General features: G+C 54.2%; 1 protein-coding gene across 2 annotated transcripts in view; it reads left to right on the forward strand.

Annotated features, from left to right (window-relative positions):
- Window positions 1–18,821, forward strand: part of ENG (endoglin) — a 31,021-nt gene extending 12,200 nt beyond the window's left edge. Inside the window, exons 3-15 of one of the 2 annotated variants that reach the window (XM_059410756.1) lie at window positions 5,760–5,900; window positions 8,460–8,622; window positions 9,320–9,485; window positions 9,779–9,905; window positions 10,345–10,519; window positions 10,728–10,870; window positions 13,586–13,723; window positions 13,950–13,988; window positions 14,534–14,650; window positions 14,954–15,205; window positions 16,684–16,738; window positions 17,793–17,894; window positions 18,024–18,821. In XM_059410756.1, the coding sequence (XP_059266739.1) occupies window positions 5,760–5,900; window positions 8,460–8,622; window positions 9,320–9,485; window positions 9,779–9,905; window positions 10,345–10,519; window positions 10,728–10,870; window positions 13,586–13,723; window positions 13,950–13,988; window positions 14,534–14,650; window positions 14,954–15,205; window positions 16,684–16,738; window positions 17,793–17,894; window positions 18,024–18,148 (1,743 nt within the window). In that variant the 3' untranslated portion in view covers window positions 18,149–18,821. The remainder of the gene's footprint in view (window positions 1–5,759; window positions 5,901–8,459; window positions 8,623–9,319; window positions 9,486–9,778; window positions 9,906–10,344; window positions 10,520–10,727; window positions 10,871–13,585; window positions 13,724–13,949; window positions 13,989–14,533; window positions 14,651–14,953; window positions 15,206–16,683; window positions 16,739–17,792; window positions 17,895–18,023) is intronic. The other variant, XM_059410757.1, reaches the window with a different exon arrangement.
- The last annotated feature ends 224 nt before the right edge of the window (window positions 18,822–19,045 follow it).

Genomic DNA, 19,045 nt, shown 5'->3' on the forward strand with positions numbered 1-19,045 from the left:
AATGAGAGCCCCTGTTCTGGCGCCACAATGGCCCTTCTCTGACCCTCTTCCAGTTGCACCCCTGTCTCCACCCCCCCGGGTACCTGTAGGGCCAGAGGGACATGCCCACCCAGAGCCTGTCCCCTGTGCCCGGGTCCATGCTCTGGGTCCCTGGACTCCAGAACTCCCGGCCCATATGCACTGAGCCTCCTCCCAGGGCCGCGTGGGGCTCTTTCTTGTCCTATCCTAGAGGGGGCACTGCATGGCTGGTAGAAGCTTCTCCAGGGAGGTGACTATGTTTGGGGGGCGGGCCTGGCAGAGCTGGAGCAATCCGGCTGGGTTGCCCACATCTGTATTCATGAAGAGGAGGCAAAAGAAAGGAGTGGGGGCTGGGATGGGGGGGCGGGGGGGGCAGGGGGGCTGCCATTCATATTCTTATCCCAGGCCCTGCAGATATGAGGGGTCAGTTTGGTGGCAGGGCACGGATGGGGGGGGCAGCAGGCTGGGCGGGAATGGTGTCTGCTCTCTCACTGCTGTGTCCCCGGGTCCAGCTCAGGGTCAGTCTGGCAGTCACTATCAGGTGGCGGGGTGGATGGATGGTTCATGGAAGGAAGGAGAAACACACATGAGCATTCGCTGAGTGACCTCGCCACGGGGTCAGCGGTGGCACTCGCTGTGCATCTCTGGCTGTGGAGGGGTGTCAGTCTTGGTCTCTGCCGAGCTCCTGGATAGAGCTGTGCCTACTTCCTGTGCAAAAGCCCCAGGCTGGGCCCAGCACTGGTCCTCTCAGATTGGCAAATGAACGGGGGAGGGGGAGGAACAGGGGCTGACCAGGGGTCCTCTGCTGGGGAGAGCAGCACGTCTCTCCTGGGAGGTTCTGGAAGCCCACTCAGGGTCCACCTGGCTAGGGACCACAACTCTGGGATACCAAACATGGGGACCCCAGGAGGCAGGATAAAAAGCGGGGGCCACATGATACTAGAACATCTCCGAGCCCACCTCCTCGCGACACAGATAGGGAGATGGAGGCCCAGAGAGGGGAATACCATAGGGAGGCGTAGCTTCGACATGTCCCAGTTCTTCTTAACTGTGGCCCACCTTTAAAGCCAACCTCCCCAGCCCCCAGACCATGGCACTCCTCTGGGTGAGTGGGCAAGGAGGGAATCACAGGTCACGAGAGCCAATCTACAATCGCGTGTTTCGCTGGGCACGGACGCCCCACCGTGAGCGCAGCACCTTACTCTGTCCTCACAAGTCTACGAAGGGGGCCTGTTGTTCAGCAGATTTTCCAGACTAGGACACTGAGGCCCAGAGAGGACCAGTGACTGCCCAGGGTCACAGGTTAATGACTGAGCCCACTTTTGAATTCAGGTCAGTCTGGCTTTGACCCCGTGCCCCTGCCATCCTGCCTGTATGTGTCCTCTGACTCGGCTGGAGTAGACGACGGCTGGCTCCATTCTGGCCGGCTCCAGTCTGGCCCTCGGAGGGTGGGGGCCGCAGGCAGCCCCAAGGCTCCGCTCCTAGAAGAATTGCTGGAAACAGCTTTCTATAAGTGGCTACTAGTGTTCAGGGCCTCCTCACCGAAATCCCCCTTCCCGCCACCAACCGCTGGGCCAACAATGGCATCTGTGGGACACTGGCACGAAAATAGAAACGCGGTCTCCCGCCCACCCACTCAGGGAAGGGGCGGGGGTAGGCCTGAGCTGGCCCAGGTCAGAGCTGGGGGTGAGGGGGCAGCCCTGCCTGCCTGCCTCGGCTGGGCTCCCAGATTTCCCAGGGTGCCATTCGGAAGACTGGGCGCTTCGATGGTGGGGGGGCGAGGCAGACCCCTTGCTTGGCCTCTGGGCTCTGGGCTGGGGGATTGGGGGGTGGGAAGAGGGAAGTCAGTGTGTGTGAGTGACTCCGATGATGAGTCAGGGCTAGAGGATGGAAATGTTTGCTGTGGAAACCAGACTGGGGTTTTCTGGTAACCAGCCGGACTCAGCCAGGTCCCGGAGCTCAGAGACCCCCTGAGGGGCCCAGCTTTCCCAGCTCCTGGAGCTTGCCCGCTGCTCACTTGCTGTGTGTTCCCACCCCACGGCTGTCCGTCTCTGGGCCTCAGCCCCCAGCCCCTCTCCGGCCCCCAGCTCTACCAGGAGGGCCACGGAGACAACTGAGTGGTGGGTGAAGGGCTGAGTGACAAAGATGCCCACAAAGTTCCAGTCTCCTAATGCCCTCACCCTACCCTTGGCATGACCCAACGCTGATGTCCACTTCTCTTTTCTAACTTCCTTTATTGAGGGCGCCACCTGGTATCTGTTCCCAACCCAATCCTACCAAGCGGGGAGACTGAGGTACAGAGGAGCAGGGACTGTCGCCGAGCAGCAACAACCATGACTGTCCAACCATGGACATGACAGGGCTCTTCCCTGCCAGCTCCAAGGCTGTGCCACCGGCCGCTGTGTCACCCACGGAGCACTTGGTCTGTGGATGCCCACCAAGGGGCAGAGGACGGGCCTCATCCACTGCAGCCTGTCAGCAGCGTCTCCAGACCTCAGGGCCCATTCCTTTGCTGTGTGCGGGGCCCCAGAGGTCACTCCCCTGGATGGCAGAAGGGGCAGCACAGTGATGAACTGTAGGGAAGCTCAGGAGAGCTGCCCAGAGGTCCAGGGACCGTGGGCTCCACACTGGCACCCGACTACGTCCCCGGAGCAGGTCCCTGGGTAGATTTCCTCCCTGAGCCTTGATTGCTGCCTCTGTAAAATGGGACGATACCTGACTCCGCCTCAGTGAAAACCCACGTAACATGCTCAGTACAGGGCCAGGCACGGATTAGGCTGAACCCTGTGAAATGACTGATATTCAGTTGTTTTTCTCGACAACTTTTATCCAGATAACATTTGCCCATTTCCAGTATACAATTGAATGGTTTTTAGTAGATACACAGAGTTGTGCAATCCTAGACGATTGTTCAAGCTAACAGTACATACGCAATCAGAGTAAGAAGGCGGGGGTGTGGGGGGCAGGTCTATTCTCAGAGATCCTCAGTGATTCTCATTCTCAAGGATTCTGGCAGGTCAGAGGCACTGGGCCTTTCCCAACACCCCCACAGTGGGTCTCCCTTTGCTCGGGTTAATTTCAAGCGGTCTGCCAATTACACTTCAATTTTTTAAAAAAATTAATGAATTAAATAAGAACTTCAGATAGTGGTCATCATCCTGGAACAAAATGTCAGTTCGGATGTTTAGCTTTTATTTCATGTTTTACTGAAATCTATTAAATCCAGTATTTAATTTTTGAAGTGTTCGGAATGTCAGGGCACTTGGGTGGCTCCTTCGGTTAAGTGTCTGCCTTCGGCTCAGGTCATGATCCCAGGGTCCTGGGATTGAGCCCCATGTTAGGCTCCCTGCTCAGTAGGGAATCTGCTTCTCCTCCCTCTGTTCTTGTGCTCTCTCTCACTCTCTCCCTCTCAAATAAATAAATAAAATCTTTAAAAAATAATATGTTTAGAAAGCATAGGTATTAGATTTTTAAAATATTTATTATGTAACCTTTATACCCAACACGGAACTCGAACTCACAGCCCTGAGATCTAGAGTCCTACACTCCTCTGGCTGAATGGCCAGATACCCCTAGAATACATAAATATTTGAAAAAATCGACTAAAAAAGATATTTTGAAAACCAAAAGGTTCTAAACCCATTAGAAAACACTAATCAAAAATGTGAACTTATAAAATATAAATTTGAAACCTCTATTATCGTTCTATAAATTCGCCTAAGAATAGTGATCCACAGGCAACATCAGTTACTTGTAACAGTTACTTGTAAAACATTGAAAATGAAATCATGTTATTTGCTCTTTTGTTTTAAAGAGCAGAGTTACAAACAAAGAGTGACTATGGTGTCATTATTGACTAACGGAAATATTTCTGGGCAGATTTTTCCAGGGGCTGAAATGCGCTGTCGGGCTCTGTGACATCAGCTGGGGAAACGGCCAGGAGATCATTGGAAGTGAAATCTAAAACTTTCCACTGATGTCTTCATCTCGAAATACCTCTCTCCTTTTTGATAAGCAGAAGGAGATTTGGGGGGTCAGGTTTCATCTCCGTTGGAGAGGCCGCCAGCTCCGGAGAGCGACTGGAATGAATTTCTCAGTGGAGTGTTTCCATTGATCATTGTGTTGTGAGTCTGCAGCCGGGCTCCTGAGGCTTATTCCTGCCTGTTCACTGGTTCAGAAAGTCTTTGAGCAGATCTGAGGTCCTGTTCTTTCCTTCTCTTCTCTCCTCTTTCCTTTTCCTTTCCTTCTCTTTTCTTTCCTTCCTTCTTTCCTCCCTCCCTTTCTTTCTTTCTTTTTCTTTTTTTTAAAGATTTTATTTATTTATTTGACAGAAAGAAATCACAAGTAGGCAGAGAGGCAGGCAGAAAGAGAGGAGGAAGCAGGCTCCCTGCTGAGCAGAGAGCCCGATGCGGGGCTCGATCCCAGGACCCCGAGATCATGACCTGAGCTGAAGGCAGAGGCTTTAACCACTGAACCACCCTGGTGTCCCCTCCCTTTCTTTCTGTTTCTTTCTTTTCTTTTTCTTCCTTCCTTCCTTCCTCTCTGTCTTTCTTTCTTTCTTCCTTGGGGCTTGTAGGTGGCTTAGTTGGTTAAACATCCTTTCTCTGTCTCTCAAATAAATAAAAGCTTTAAAAAATTATTTACTTGAAAGCACAGCGGAAGTCTCAAAGAGAAAAGGGAGAGGGATAGAGACTCTCAAGCCAGACTCCATGCAGAGCACAGAGCCTGACACAGGGCTCAAAGCCACGACCCTGAGATCACAACCTGAGCACTAAACCAAGACTTGGACACTTAACAGACCATAGCATCTGGGCACCTCTGAGGTGGTTCTTTCAAAAGAAGTTCTGCCTTGGGGATCGCTGTGTCCTTTTCCTTCCTGGGAATAAGGAGGTGTAGAAAAATGTGGAGCCTTATGGTTAAAACGGAGGCCTCCTCGGTCTGTAACCTAGCTGTGCACATACTTGCTGTGCACATACTTGCTGTGCACATACTTGCTGTGTGATCCTGGGTGAATGACTTCACCTCTCTGTGTGTCCTTTTCTCATCCATTAGGTGAGAATAATGGTGTCTACGTCTTAAGGTTGTGAGGATGAAATGAGTCAATACATAAAGCCCTTGGGACAGTCCTGGAACACAGTGAGCGCTACGCAGGTGTTAGACTTTATTATTACTGGGCTGGGGTTGTTGTTGTGAAGGCATTCTAAGTGCAGACAGCATGATCAATTAACATTTTTCATGCAGTAGGTACCCCTCAGGATGTAATGATTTCAAGTTCACAGTCCTATAGCAAAATGATGGTACTATATCAACAAAAATATGGACATTTTAGTACTTTAAACTAGGAAGGCAAACAGTAATGTAGGAAACCGGGAAGAGGTTGTTGCCTTGATCCTGCTGCCGAAGAATAGAGAAAGGGCACAGGGTACTGTCCAAGTCACGCAGATGGTCCCAGGACTTTTATGCAGTGGGCACGCCACAGAAACAGCAACAGATCCACTGTTAGATAAAGTTCAGGCTTCTTGCAATTTTTAAAAAATCTCTGTACCCAGCCAATATTTTTTGAGCTTCTCCCAATGGCCAGGCACAGTGCTGGGCCTCGGGAGGCCGGGGCAGCCCAGTGGGGCAGGGAGAGTGGAGGGGAAGCTGCTGAGGAGTGAGTCTTCACGACTGATCTGGGTGGCACAGCCTGTGCAGGTCTGACTGGTCTGTGTGTGTGTGTCACTCTCCTTTCCCCACCCTAGGATCTGTCGGAGCTGGAGCTGACTGTCCAGAAGTCCAACCAAAATGGCACTCGGCCCCGAGAGGTGCTTCTGGTCCTCAGTGCAAACAAGAACATTCTGCTGCGGTTGCAAGCCCCAGGGATCCCCCTCAACCTGGCCTTCGTGAGTGTGTTACCCCTGACCGTGGGCTGAGGCTCTGACCACGGGAGGCCCCTGCTGTCTGTCTCTGTGGGCCAGGCTCTCCTGCCCCAGCCACCCTGCCTCTCTTTCTCATTCTGCCATCATTCACTCTGACGTTACTCACCCTGCCTGGTGAATCCCATGGGGCCCTGCCTGAGAGAACCCCGAAGGCGGCAGGGTCTGGGGTGAAGAGACCAAACCCAGATGTGGGAGTCAGGTTGAAGGACAACCCTGGCCAAGGCCAGTCCTCTTGCCTAACCGGTCTTCCCATCTGCCCAGTGGCAGAAGTGCGTCCAGTGACCTCCTATAACATAATCTGGTCACTGTCTTTGGAAAAGTTACAAGATATGTTTGAAAATATTTAAGTACAGAGCAAGAGGAAAACTGACAAGGTATTAATAGTAGTTATGGTGGGGAAACGGTACTGGGAGAGACATTTACTTATTTGTGCTTCTTGGTGGAATTTGCGAGATTTGCTCTCATGAACGTGGTCTACATTGGAGAAAAAATATTTTGCAAAAATTCCAGTTTTAAGTGTCAGGCACGTCCGCCAGAGAGAGGAGGTCAATGGGCTGAGACCTACAGCGGGGGGCGGGGGGGGGCAGGGTCGGGGCTGGAGGAGGTGGGGTGGCCTGTGCGCACAGCCTCCCCCGCTGGAAGGCCCTGGGAGGTGGTCCCAGATGCGAGCAGCTGCTGTTTACAGCCAGAGAAAGCAGAGGCCAGGGGTGGGGGCGGACAGCAAAGATAATAAGGGGGAGAGAAACACAAAGCAAAATGGAACTAAGAAGAGCCGGCCTGTTCTGGGAGGGTTAGGCGGACAGACATTCAGACAGACAGACAGACAGAGGAGGGGAGCTGGGAACCCAACACAGACCTGGATCCAGGGCTGCCTGGGAGACAGGCCCAGAGACAGAGGTTGGGGGTGGGGTGAGGAATCCAGGCTCCCAGCAGGCACCGCAGAGAGAGACAGACAGGGCCAGCAGAGACAGACAGACAGGGCCAGCGTGAAAGCCCAGGGACGCCCGGAAGCCAGGCAGGAGGGCAGAACTGGACCAGCCCCATGTGGCAATTCCCTCAGTTCTCAGCGGAGTAAATCGAAGCCCTGTGGAGAGCCAGGGCTTGCCAGGGCTGCTCCTCCCCCTGAACTTCCCCTTCCCGTTCCTGGGCGCTACAGGCAGGGATCTGAGCCTGGGGCGGTGGGGGGGGGGGGGACGCAGGGAACATGAAACGCACCCACAGGGCAGGAAGGTCACAGCAGCTGCTGGCTCCGGCCCTGCCAGTCCTTCCTCCCCGAGCTAAGAATACTCAGGGATGGGGGTGGGGTATTGTTGGAGGGGGGGGGGGGGCGGCGGGGAGGCTATAGCTACCTGAAAGGGGACAGGGACACCCCCAGAGGGACCCCAGTCGGGTTTGGAGCTTAGACCTGTGTCTGACCCAGCACCGGGGACAGACAAATGCTTCACCCTTCATCCCGGTTACATCCCCATTTTACAGATGATGACCCTGAGAGTCGGGCTGGGTAAAGGTCCCTAACCTCCTCCAGCTCTAGAGCACTGCGCCAGCCCTGCCGTCACAGGGTCTGAGCTCCCCACCCGGGTGCTCACCACTTTGCCCCCTTATTTAAATCCTGCTCCATTCTAGGTGGACCTTTCTATGGTGTCTGCCTACTGCCACTGCCAGGCAGTCCCCCTTAGTATGTAGCCTGAAGCCCTCAGGCTGCAGTGGCTTGAGAGCAATGCCCTTGGCTTTGAAGATGGAACACAAGGGAGTCTGGGGCCCCAACAGCTTCCTCTGAATCCTCTGGCTTCCGCAGAATACCTCGTCCAGGAAGTCTTCCCTATTTCCTTCCGCAGGCCCCCCAGGGTCTCCCCTTGAGGCCTGGGCAGCGGAGGCAGTGAGGTTCCAGAGCCACCCACGTTCCCCTCCCTGTCCATCCAGACACCTGTCTTGTTCCCTCCTATTCATGAACATCCTCTGTCTCCTGTCGTTCCAAGTGACTTGATGCATGACTCGTTTCTGGATGCTAAGATCCCCCAGGGCAGGGACAATCCCCATTAGTCTTTCGTTCATTCATTTATTCATGTTTCTGCTTTCCTTCCTTTCTTCCTCCCTTGTGCAGGGAGCACCTGCGGTGTGCTAGGTCTGGGTAAAGCAGACAAGTCAGAAAAGTCGAGTGTTGCTCAGTGCCCACTCTGTGTCCAACACCACGCGGGGATGGGCTGGGTAGACGCTATGCCCCACAGACCCCAGCCACCTGATGTCCCAAGTGTGGGTTGTATAAGTAAGACTGGCGGGGTGGGGAGGTGATGTTCGAACAGTGGGGTAAAGGATATGTCTCCGTCCGGCACCAGGTACGGACGGACAGACAGACGGGCAAGGAGACAGATCTGGCTCTCGGTGGGAGGCTGATGAGGGTCTCCACCCTGCCTCCTCCCCTCAGCCAACTGGCTGCCTCCCCAAATTACTTCCCAACCTCCTGAACGGGACAGAGGGGGTTCGGGGCCCAGGAGCAGCACCCTGAGCCTTCCTGTGTCTTCCTAGAACCCCACACTGATCTTCCAAGGGCCCCCAGGAATCAACACCACACAGCTGCCCCCCTTCACCACCCAGAACCAGTTTCTCGACTGGGCAAAAACGAAGGGCCCCATCGTCTCTGTTGCTGAGCTGAACGACCCTCAGAGCGTCCTCCTCCGCCTGGACCAAGGTCAGCTTCCCTTGTAGCCTCTAAGGACTCAGGTCTCCGCTCTGAGGAAATGTGGATTCCTCTGGCCCATTTCTCAGATGTGCACACGAAGCCTCCAAAATGGGATGTGATTTGCCCCAGGTCACAAATAACAAGTCAGTGCTCTATCGGGACAGTAATTTTTGCCCTAGAAAGCCACACTTTTATTTATTATGAACCTACTATGTGCTCAGTCCGATGTTAGGCATTTGTGGACTCTGAATAGACAGAACCAGACCTTGCCGTCCTGGAGCCAACACCAGTGAGGAGATGGCCGTAAACACGTACACAGACGAATAAATTCCGTAATTTCAAAATAATTGAATTATAATTCCATATAATAATTCCAAAATAATTCCATAATTTCTGGTCATGGCAAATTTCATAGGAAATAGGAAAAGTGAGGTGATGTTCTGGTGGTCGCAGGACTGCACCCCAACACATGCCATGGGTTTGTGCTTTTATTAACCCTGGGTCCACAGATGAGGAAACAGGCAGGAGCTTGCCTCCAGATACTTGGCAGTAAGTGGTGGAGGGGAGATTTGAATTCAGGTCCTCCCAGGCACCCCACTTCTTTGCTGCTCCATTCTGCACCCCCCTCTTACCGTGGGTGAGAGCAGGCCTCTGTAGTAGTGCCCAGCTTTTCAGGGAGGGAACTGAGGTGTGCTTATCCCCACAGCCCCAAGGGCACCGTCCTCCTGCAATCTGGAACCCCTCATGGACATGGGCCATACTCTGGACTGGAGCCCGCTCACCCCCACCTCTGTCCGGGGCTGCCGCTTGGAAGGCATGCCTGGCCACAAGGAAGCGCACATCGTGAAGGTCCTGCCAGGCACCGAGGCCCGGTAAGGGTGCCCCCCTCATCCCTCCCCACCCCCCACCCCTCCTACCCCTGCACACATCAAGCCCCACCCATCCCTGGCTAGGTAAGCATGTTGTTGCGGCCACCTTAGCTCTGGGGCCTGCCACTGTGGGCCCCGCCCTGCCCACTTCGATGCCCCTCCCTGGCCCTACAGTGATCAGGTCAGCTGCTGCCCACTTGACCCCAGGTCTGGTCCCCTCTCGCCCAGTCTCCATCAGGCCCCGCCCAACCCTGTGTCCCTGCCCCACCCTGACTCCGGGGTCTGTCTCCCCGCAGGCCCCGGACGGTGACCGTGAAGGTGGAGCTGCGTTGTGCTTCAGGGGGTCCCGACGCTGTGCTTATCCTTCAAGGTCCACCCTATGTGTCCTGGCTCATCGACGCCAACCACAACATGCAGATCTGGGTGAGTTTTACTCTGCGACCCGGACCAGACAGCCCTGCGCAGTCCTGGCCAAGGCTCTCCAGAGAGAAAACCCCAACTTCCTGTGTGAGCACCCCAGCCCTGACCCCTTCCACATCTGACCCCTTCCTCTCTGTGCCAGCTGTTCTTCCTTCAGACCTTCACTCAGATGGTACCTCCTCCAGGAAGCCTTCCATCATCCCCTAGGAAGGCCCCTACCCTAGCCCACGGGGTCAGGGAACATTCCTGGAGAAGGGAACCCCATGCTGATTTGAAGGACAAACAGAAGCCAGTAGATGAGGGGAGGTGGCCCGGGGGAAGAAACAGTAGGAGCAAAGGAGTGAGTGGCCCCGAGGCCTGGCATAACCCTGGCTGGCCGGCGGTGCCCCTGCCAGGCTGTGTGCCCCCTGACTGTGTCTGTGGTTCCCTGTTCTGTCATTAGACCACTGGTGAATACTCCTTCAAGATCTTTCCAAAGGAGAACATCCGCGGCTTCCCGCTTCCGGATACACCCCAAGGGCTGCTGGGGGAGGCCTGGAGACTCAACGCGAGCATGGTAGCGTCCTTCGTGGAGCTCCCTCTGGCCAGTGTCATCTCCCTACAGTCTCACAGCTGCGGTGAGCACCCTCTTCCCTTCCCTTGCCCTGTCCTGGGATCAGTGGCGGTGGCACCGCTGTGAGCAGGGCACTTGCATCAGCCAGCAGAAGCCCCGGGTTCCCCGTCTGCAGGCGAGGACAGTGAAAGTAGCTAGTTAGGGAAGCACTGGGGGTCCAGTGCCCAGGGAGCACTCAGTGACTTGCCTGCTGTGACTCTGCTGCCCTGCAGGTGGTGGGCTGCAGACCTCTCCCCCACCCGTCCCAACCACCCCTCCCAAGGAGAGCTGCAACCAGGAGCTGCTCCTGTCCCTGATCCAGCCCAAGTGCTCCGAAGACATCATGACTGTGGTGCTCAAGAAAGATCTCATCTCGGTAAGGGAACCCCTGGGAACGTAGGTAGCCAGTCCTTCCTTTAGGCCAAGAGTCTGGGGGTCCTGACCCAGGCAGGGAGACAAATCTCATCCCTCTGCAAGCCTCAGTTTTTCCACTTGTGAAATGGGCTTGATGATGGATCTGCCATGCAGGAAGAATTAAATAAGTTCTGACCCAGGGACCCTGATGTGGTGCACTGTAAGGGCTCAATAAACAGGTATAATCATCATTAATTAATCTTAAGTGCAGGCTGAGCCGGGAAGGCACTTAAGAGTATATCTATACAGTATGATCTCCAACTAAGAATAACACTGAATTTTTTTTACATGTGAAAAATTAGAAAAGAGTATCTCAACTTTCCTGCCCAAATATGGTGGCTACCAACATTTTGGTGTTTCTTTCTGGTGTTTCTTTGTGTATTTCTTATATGGTGTCATCTCCAATGCACTTGTCTGTCTCCCACTATCTTCGCTTACTGTATTTTTAGAACTTTGACATATGTACTTAATGTCACTTTAATAAGCACAAATTATTCTATCATATTGACATGTCATAATTAACTCCTCCCTTGTTAGACACTGAGGTCGCTTCCAATTATGCAACATTATAAATACGCAGAAAATATCACCATGCATTCTTTATGTAGGATTGTTTTCTTAGGCTAGATTTCTACATTAGTGAGATAGGCTGCAAGTTTTCATATACATTGCCAACCCACTTTGCAAAAGATGATTCTAATTTTCACTGCCAATTTAGGAGAGCACTTTGACTCTCTCTCTCCAGACTATTATTTTCGTGTTTTTTTTTTTTTAAGTCCTTTGCTAGGGCGTCTGGCTGGCTCAGTGGGTGGAGTGTGCAACTCTTGATTTTGGAATCATGAGTTCAAGCCCCACATTGGGTGCAAAGCTTGCTTAAAAAAATAAAAATAAAATAGAATTTTAAAAATTTCTTTTAAAAAATTTGCCAACATTAGAGGTAGGACATGGTGTTCTTGTTTTAATTTATAATTCTTTGATTAGTAGTGAGTGTTGGCATGACCCTATGACTTATAGTAACCTAAGGCTCTTTATCAATGTGACTCGGTATTTTTCTTGATTTTTATAAGCATTTTACATTAAGAAAAAAAAAAAAGCTGGGGACCCTCTGTCCACCATTCTTATTTGAAATAATTTTTTTGTTATAGTTTCTAAATTTTGGCGACAGTGATTTTTGTGTTTGGGGACATTTTAAAACATTGGGCCATCCTAGCTGCTCATCTTCTCCCGTGTGATTTCTTCTGGCCTGAGGCTGGAAATCTCAGCCAGAGCCTGGACAAATCACCCATGATCTCAGGGATCTTTAGAATGACACTTAAATTTTGTCATTCTAAAGTACACTCCAAAGTTAAGTGCATGTGGGAGTTTTGGGGGGTGTGGGGTACAGGAGCGATATGGAGTGACACCTGTCTGCTACCCATCTCTTACCACCCCCCCCACTTCCGTCTGGCCCAGCAGATTCCAGGAGGTGCAGGAATTAGTGCAGGGACAGCATGGGTTGGCATGTTTGCCGCCCAGTCCAAATTAAAAAAACAAAAAAAAAACAAAAAAAAAACTGCCCATTTTCTCTGAGTACAGATTCCATATAGAAGAAAATACAAAGGAAGGGTCTGAACAGAATTGCTCCAACATGGAACATTCTGCCCTCTCATTGACTTAAGAAATGTGGTCAGTATGCCAGGACCATGTGTCACTGAGGCTTCACCCAGAGTCATTTTTATTTGGTGGGCTATTAGCTCGGGTGGCTCTGGGCGCCTGTGGGTGCTTTCTGGAGGAGAGGTGAGTTACTGGATTCAGGTGGGACCTCCAACAGCTCACTCAACTCAAAGACCGCAGAGATTCTTTGATCCTAAGAGCGTGACTAAAAAATTCTAAAATGAATTCCTCTACTACAGGAGATATTAAACTGTGGCCCTCTGCCTGTTTTTGTAAATAAAGTTTTGTTAGCATACAGCCACACCCATTCATTTACATGTGTTCTATAGGGGCTTTCAGGCTATGATGGCAAAATTGGGTAATTGCAGACACCACATAGCCCACAAAACCTAACAGATTCACCATCTGGCCCTTTATCAGAAAAATTTGCCAACTCTGTCTGGGATTAAGAGTCTAGGGTTCTTTTTCTTTCTTTTTTTTTTTTTTAATTTATTTGAGAGCAAGAAAGAGAGAGCAAGAGAGCGGGGTGAGGGACAGAGGGAGAAGTAGACTCCTTGACAAGCAGGAAGCCCGATGCGGGGCTCCATCCGGGGACTCCAGGATCATGACCTGAGCCAAAGGTTAAACACCTAACCTGACTGAGCCACCCGAGGGCCCCAGGGTCTAGGTCCTGAGACTGGATTATGCTGGTGGGATCTCCGTGTCCCTGGTGCTGTGGGCAGTAATTATACGTAGAACTCAAATGGATGTTTTTAGTGTGTCTTCATTTATTCTTATTATACATATTAGGAGAAAAGTAGCAAATCAAGCTCATGATGTCACAGATAATATTGCTTAGGACAAGGCTAAAGACAAAAGTGAGTGTAGTTCAGGGAAAGTATGGTCTTAAATGGTGCAGAAGAGAGGAATGGCTGTGACTCGGCAGCCCTGAGTTTTGTCAGTTCTTGGTGCTGGGGTGCGAGGGACAGGCCCCAGAGGGCCCCATGCTTCCTGACGGTGCCCCTCCACTCCAACCCCGGCCCAGACTCTGAGGTGCAGCATCACAAGCCTGACCTTCTCGGACCCCAGCTGCCAGGCTGAGGACAGAGATGACCAGTTTGTCCTGCGCAGCGCCTACTCCAGCTGTGGCATGAAAGTGACAGAAAACGTGGTCCGGAATGAGGTAAGAGCAAGGGCGGGCAGGGAAGGTATCAGCCAGCTTAGCCGGTGCCTCCCTGTCCTTCCAGGCCAATGGGCCTTTGGAAGAGGAGAGTGTGGTGCTCAGTAGGAAGACAAGCTTATAAGCCATTGGTTGCCTCAGTCCCCCCATCCATGAAATGGGCATATGTTGGGTGGGATACCCTCTGGGGTACCTCCTGACTCTGACCTCCTTGGCTCTTTTCTTACAGGTGGTGGTCAACCTCTTGTCAAGCTCATCACCACAGTGGGTGAGATGGATGGTTACCACGCTAACCCATCTGGTTTGGGGGCCTGGCACCCCTTCCTGGCCTGGGAGGGGAATAGGCCTCAGGGAACTTAGGCCCCGATCTTGGCAAGCCATGTGATCTTCAGGTTGCCTCAGTCTCCCCTTCTGTCCAATGGGAGCAGCACCCTCTTGGGTTACATTCTCAGCCTCTCAAGCCAGAAAGTTCTAGTACATACTGGCTATGTGGCCTTGTGCAAGCGAACTAAGCTTTCTGGACCCAAAGGTCCTATCTATAAACAGGGGCCTAAGGATGGATCTCCCCTCTGGGGTGTTTCTGAGCGGTCACTGATATCACACCTGGGAAAGCATTCACCCAAGCCTGGCACAGAGCAAGTTCTTGATGAAAATAAGATTTTTTTTTTTTTTTTTTTTTTTTTTTAAAAGGAGGGTCAGGCAGCAACTGGGGACCATGGCTTGTGCTCCTAACCCCACCCTCATCCCCACCCCCACCCCTTACCCTCCTGCCCGGTGCCTCCCAGGCTGACCACGCCCCCCTCTCTCCCACAGAAGAAGGTGCACTGCATCAACATGGAGAGCCTCTCCTTCCAGCTGGGCCTGTACCTCAGCCCACACTTCCTCCAGGTCTCCAACACCATCGAGCTGGGGCAACAGGGCTTTGTGCAGGTACTGGACTTGACCTCTCAGGCCTGCCCGCTCTTGGGATTCTCAGAGCCTTTCTGTGTACCATTAGTAGAGGGAAGATGTGCACTGAACTCCCCAAAGGAGGGAGCCAGCAGGGTGCTTGGTGGAGGGGAAGGCCCACACAGAGACACTGGATGGAGTGTCCCCTCTTCCTCCTTTGCTCTCGAGGGACCCAGGACTGTCCTTCCACCACCAAGGTGGGCCCCCAGAATGAGTCTCGCGTATTTCCCAAGGGCAGCATTGAGTAACTGACTGTGCCCTGTCACTCTTATCTTACCCACGCAGGTGAGCATGTCCCCCTCCATCCCGGAGCTCATGCTCCAGCTGGACAGCTGCCACCTGGATTTGGGGCCTGATGCGGACACCGTGGAACTCATCCAGAGCCAGACCGCCAAGGGCAGCTGTGTGAGCCTGCTGTCCCCAGGCCCCAGTGGGGACGTGCGCTTCAGCTTTCTCCTCCGTGGCTACATGGTGTCCACGCCCACGACCGGCACCCTCAGCTGCACCATAACCCTGCGTTCAAGGAGCCTGTCCCCGGTGAGTGGGGGCCCAGCTTCAAGGGTGGCTTCGGGTCTAGGGTTTCCAGGAAGGGCTGCGACAGCCCACGATGTGGGACTGGCTGGTAAGGGGCAGAACCACAGACTGGTGTGTGGCTTCTGGTGACCAAGGCTTACTCCTTCTGCCACCCTATAGCCTTTGGATGGCTTTGCTGTGTACTGGACGTTAGTAGGATTTGCAGCTGCGTCCATCCATCCTTCCTCCCGCTGTCTGTCCTTCCTTGCTCCCATCATTCCTCCCAACCATCCTTCTCTCCTTTTTGCTCCTTCCACCCTTCATTCCTATCTTCCATCCACTCATCCTTCCTGCCTTTTTTTCCATCCAAGCTTCCACTATCCATCCTTCCGTCCACCCATCTGTCCTTCCATCCGTTCATCCTTCCACCCATTCGTCCGTCCACCATCCACCCGTCTGTCCCTCCACCCCTCCATCCGCACCACTCGTCCTGCCACCATGCATCCATCCTCCCACCCTTCATGCATTTCTTCCACGCATCCTTACATTCTTCCTTCCACCCATCCATCCGCCCTTCCTTCCAATCATTCTCCTTCGACCATCTTTCCGTCTTTCCCACCTTTCTTTCCGCCTTTCATCCATCCATGCAGCCATCCCGCCCTTCCATCTGTCCATCCTTCCATTCCTCCCCCACCATCTATCCCTCCTGCCATCTTGCCTTCTACCATCCCACGCAGTCATCTGTCCATGGTCACTCTCTCCCGCCCAGCCATCCACTCACTAGTTGATACTTCCTTCTCACCACGCCACCCAGTCATTCATCGATAGTCCTTCCACCATCCCAGTCAGCCAGCAGCCTCCTACCATCCCACCCAGTCATCGGTTGACACCCACTCATCCGGGAACCCATGCCCTCACCCATCGTTCCACGTGGTAGTCACCAATGTCCCTGCATGAAACAGGAGAGGGTTAAGATAAAGGACACTAAATTCTGATCTTCTCCTTCACCATCCAGTGGGGAATCTGTCCTCGGGCACACAGCCCTGGACACACATCCCCAGGTCCTGGCACACAGAAGAGACTCCAGGATTAGAAACTCTTCTGGTTGTATGAAGCGGGCAAGCATTTGGGGACACTCCTGAGTGGGCCTCCCCCAACCCCAGCCCAGCGACCCTCAGTGAGCACAGGCCTCTGAGCTAACCTGGCTCATCTGACCCTTCACAAGGGTCCAAGATGCAGTGCCAAGTGCCCCCACAATCCTCATGGGATTTGGAAGCCTCCCAGGGAACATTCTAGTAGCAGCCAAGGGTTGTCCACCCACCACCCTCCCTCAGCGTGGATCTCCCAGGACTTGCCCAAAGGCTCACAGCTAAGCAGTGGGATGGAATCCAAAGCCAAGACCCCAGGGCGGGTTATGATGGGCCAGGGTCACAGAGCCAGGGAATCAGCCCAGGGGCCAGCTCCTGCAGGCTGTGCTATCCACCACTCTCTTCCTCCCCCAGGACACCCACAGGACTGTCTCCATGCGTCTGAATGTCGTCAGCCCTGGCCTGCCTGGTGAGTCTCTCTCGGGTTCCAGTGGCTGAGGCCAGTGTGGCACCTGATGGGTGGCCCAAAGGGGTGCAGCACAGATGCATGCAGGGAGGACCCTAAAGAGAGCAACCCTGGGAGGGAGAGAAGGGCCCCCAGCAGCCTAGCGTAGGATCTGTGCCGCATCTTCTAGCTGGAAAGCCTTGGCTCTTGACTACCCCATAGACTGGATCCCAGGCATTTAGATTTTCCTAATCCCCGTGGTTGCTAGCTGACCTTGCTTGGGGGTGCTGGGGGGCGGGTCCTGGAATCAAATGAGGAGGAAGGCATAGTGGGACAGGGCTGGCTTCCCCTTCTTAAGGCCCCCACTGTAGAGGATGCCCCTTCAGCCCAGCACCCTCCAGCCTCCAGTACATTCCCTGTGGGCCTGGGCAGAACAGGTCACTGACACTGGGGTCAGAGGTCAGGGGTGGGGTGGGGTACCTGCTTCCTTGCCATCTTACCTGGGTTAGGATGGAGCCCTAACCCCAGCCGATGACCAAGAGGGCAGGGCTGATTACCCCACTGCATCGATAGGAACTGTCCAAGGGGAGGCCCATTGTCACTCAGGAGTCAGGAGTGTGGATGGAACAAGGCTTGGGAAGACCCACAAGCAGAGCTGAAGAGCCCTCAGAAGTACTCTGGCCCATTCCTACCATAACAGAGGGCTCAGAGAGAGGCAGGGATTGACCCAAGGTCACACAGTGGGATGGGGAGGCTCTGCACTCTCAGGCCCAACTCACTCTTTGCTCAGATTATACCATCCTTTCTCCCTAAAAATGCACCTCCATCAGCCTTGGAAGGCAGAGCCTCAGCCCAAAGGCCTGGCTGGGCCTTCTGGGTGGACGGTCAGAAGAGCCACCACCTAGGCAGGGGTTTGATAATTCTACTTGCTAGATGAGAAGACTGAGGTCCAGAACTCAGGGCCAGTGGCTGAGCTGGGACTGACACCCAGACCTGTGCTTTCGGCCAGCGCACACGGTGGGGGGCTTGGGAGGGGGCCGTAGCACTGATCCCAGCCGTCCCTCCCTTGCGTGCACAGACAAAGGCCTCGTCCTGCCCGCTGTGCTGGGCATCACCTTTGGCGCCTTCCTCATTGGGGCCCTGCTCACCGCCGCACTCTGGTACATCTACTCGCACACGCGTGAGTATCCCAGGCCCCCTCCATAAGTGCTCAGGACCCCTCTGTCACCAACACCTGGGGGAGCCCGGGGGAGCCTCTGTGGGAGTGGGGAGCCCTGGCCGGGGCCCTGACCTCCGCCCCTGCCCCCAGGTTCCCCCGGCAAGCGGGAGCCCGTGGTGGCGGTGGCTGCCCCGGCCTCCTCGGAGAGCAGTAGCACCAACCACAGCATCGGGAGCACCCAGAGCACCCCCTGCTCCACCAGCAGCATGGCGTAGCACCCGGCCTGGAGACCTGGGGGGCCCCCAGCCAGCCCTCGCCCAGCAGGAGAGACTGAGCAGCCACCAGCTGGGAAGCACTGGCCCTGAACTTATCCCGGGACCCCAACCCCTCCACTCGACCAAGGATGGACCATGCCCTCTGCGTCCACCCCTCCTGCCTCCCTCTCAGAGGCCTGCTGCCAGCGGGGGCACCAGCCTGGAACACCGTGGGGTCCCCCCTCCCCACCCCACAGAACCTTCAAACCCAGTGGGCCCGGACTACGGCTGCCCCAGGACCACGGAGAGAGAGACCACTGCCCTATAAGTCCACACTGTTGTAAAAACCGAGGCCCTGTAAATCTGCACCCGGATCCAGCACCCGGGCTGGGTGGGAGGCGAGAACTCAGGACAGACTCACCCAGCCCACCCAGGCCTCCTCCACGGAAACAGAAGAGGGCCAGCCCACAGCCACCCGGACCTGCTCCCAGAGGCCTCCACACCTGGACTGGCACAACTCTGGCAAGGGAAACGGAAGCCTAGGGCTGCCCACCCTGGGACCGGGGAGCCTAGCTCCTCCCCGCAACTGTCACACGGAGACCCCGGAGGCAGGCACCTGATGGGAAGTGGCCCGACTGTTTGGCCTGGACCCACCCCTATATACTCACCACCAATAAATCAGACCATGAAATCAGTGCTGGCCTGGGCCGGGAGAAGGGACAGGAAGCCTAAAACGGGTGGGAGGTGACAGCTCTGGGGTCAAATCCCGAACCTGCCACTTAAATGGCTTTGTGACTGTGGGCAGGTCCCATGGCTCGTACGAGCCAGCCACAGTTCCCTCAGCAGTCACAAAGTCTCTGTGGGGAAGTCTGCAAATCCGTGCCTGGCCTGTGGCCGATGGAACGGAGTCCAGGGTTC

The sequence above is a fragment of the Mustela nigripes genome, chromosome 9 (genome assembly GCF_022355385.1).
Source record: "Mustela nigripes isolate SB6536 chromosome 9, MUSNIG.SB6536, whole genome shotgun sequence".
Lineage (NCBI taxonomy): Eukaryota > Metazoa > Chordata > Mammalia > Carnivora > Mustelidae > Mustela > Mustela nigripes.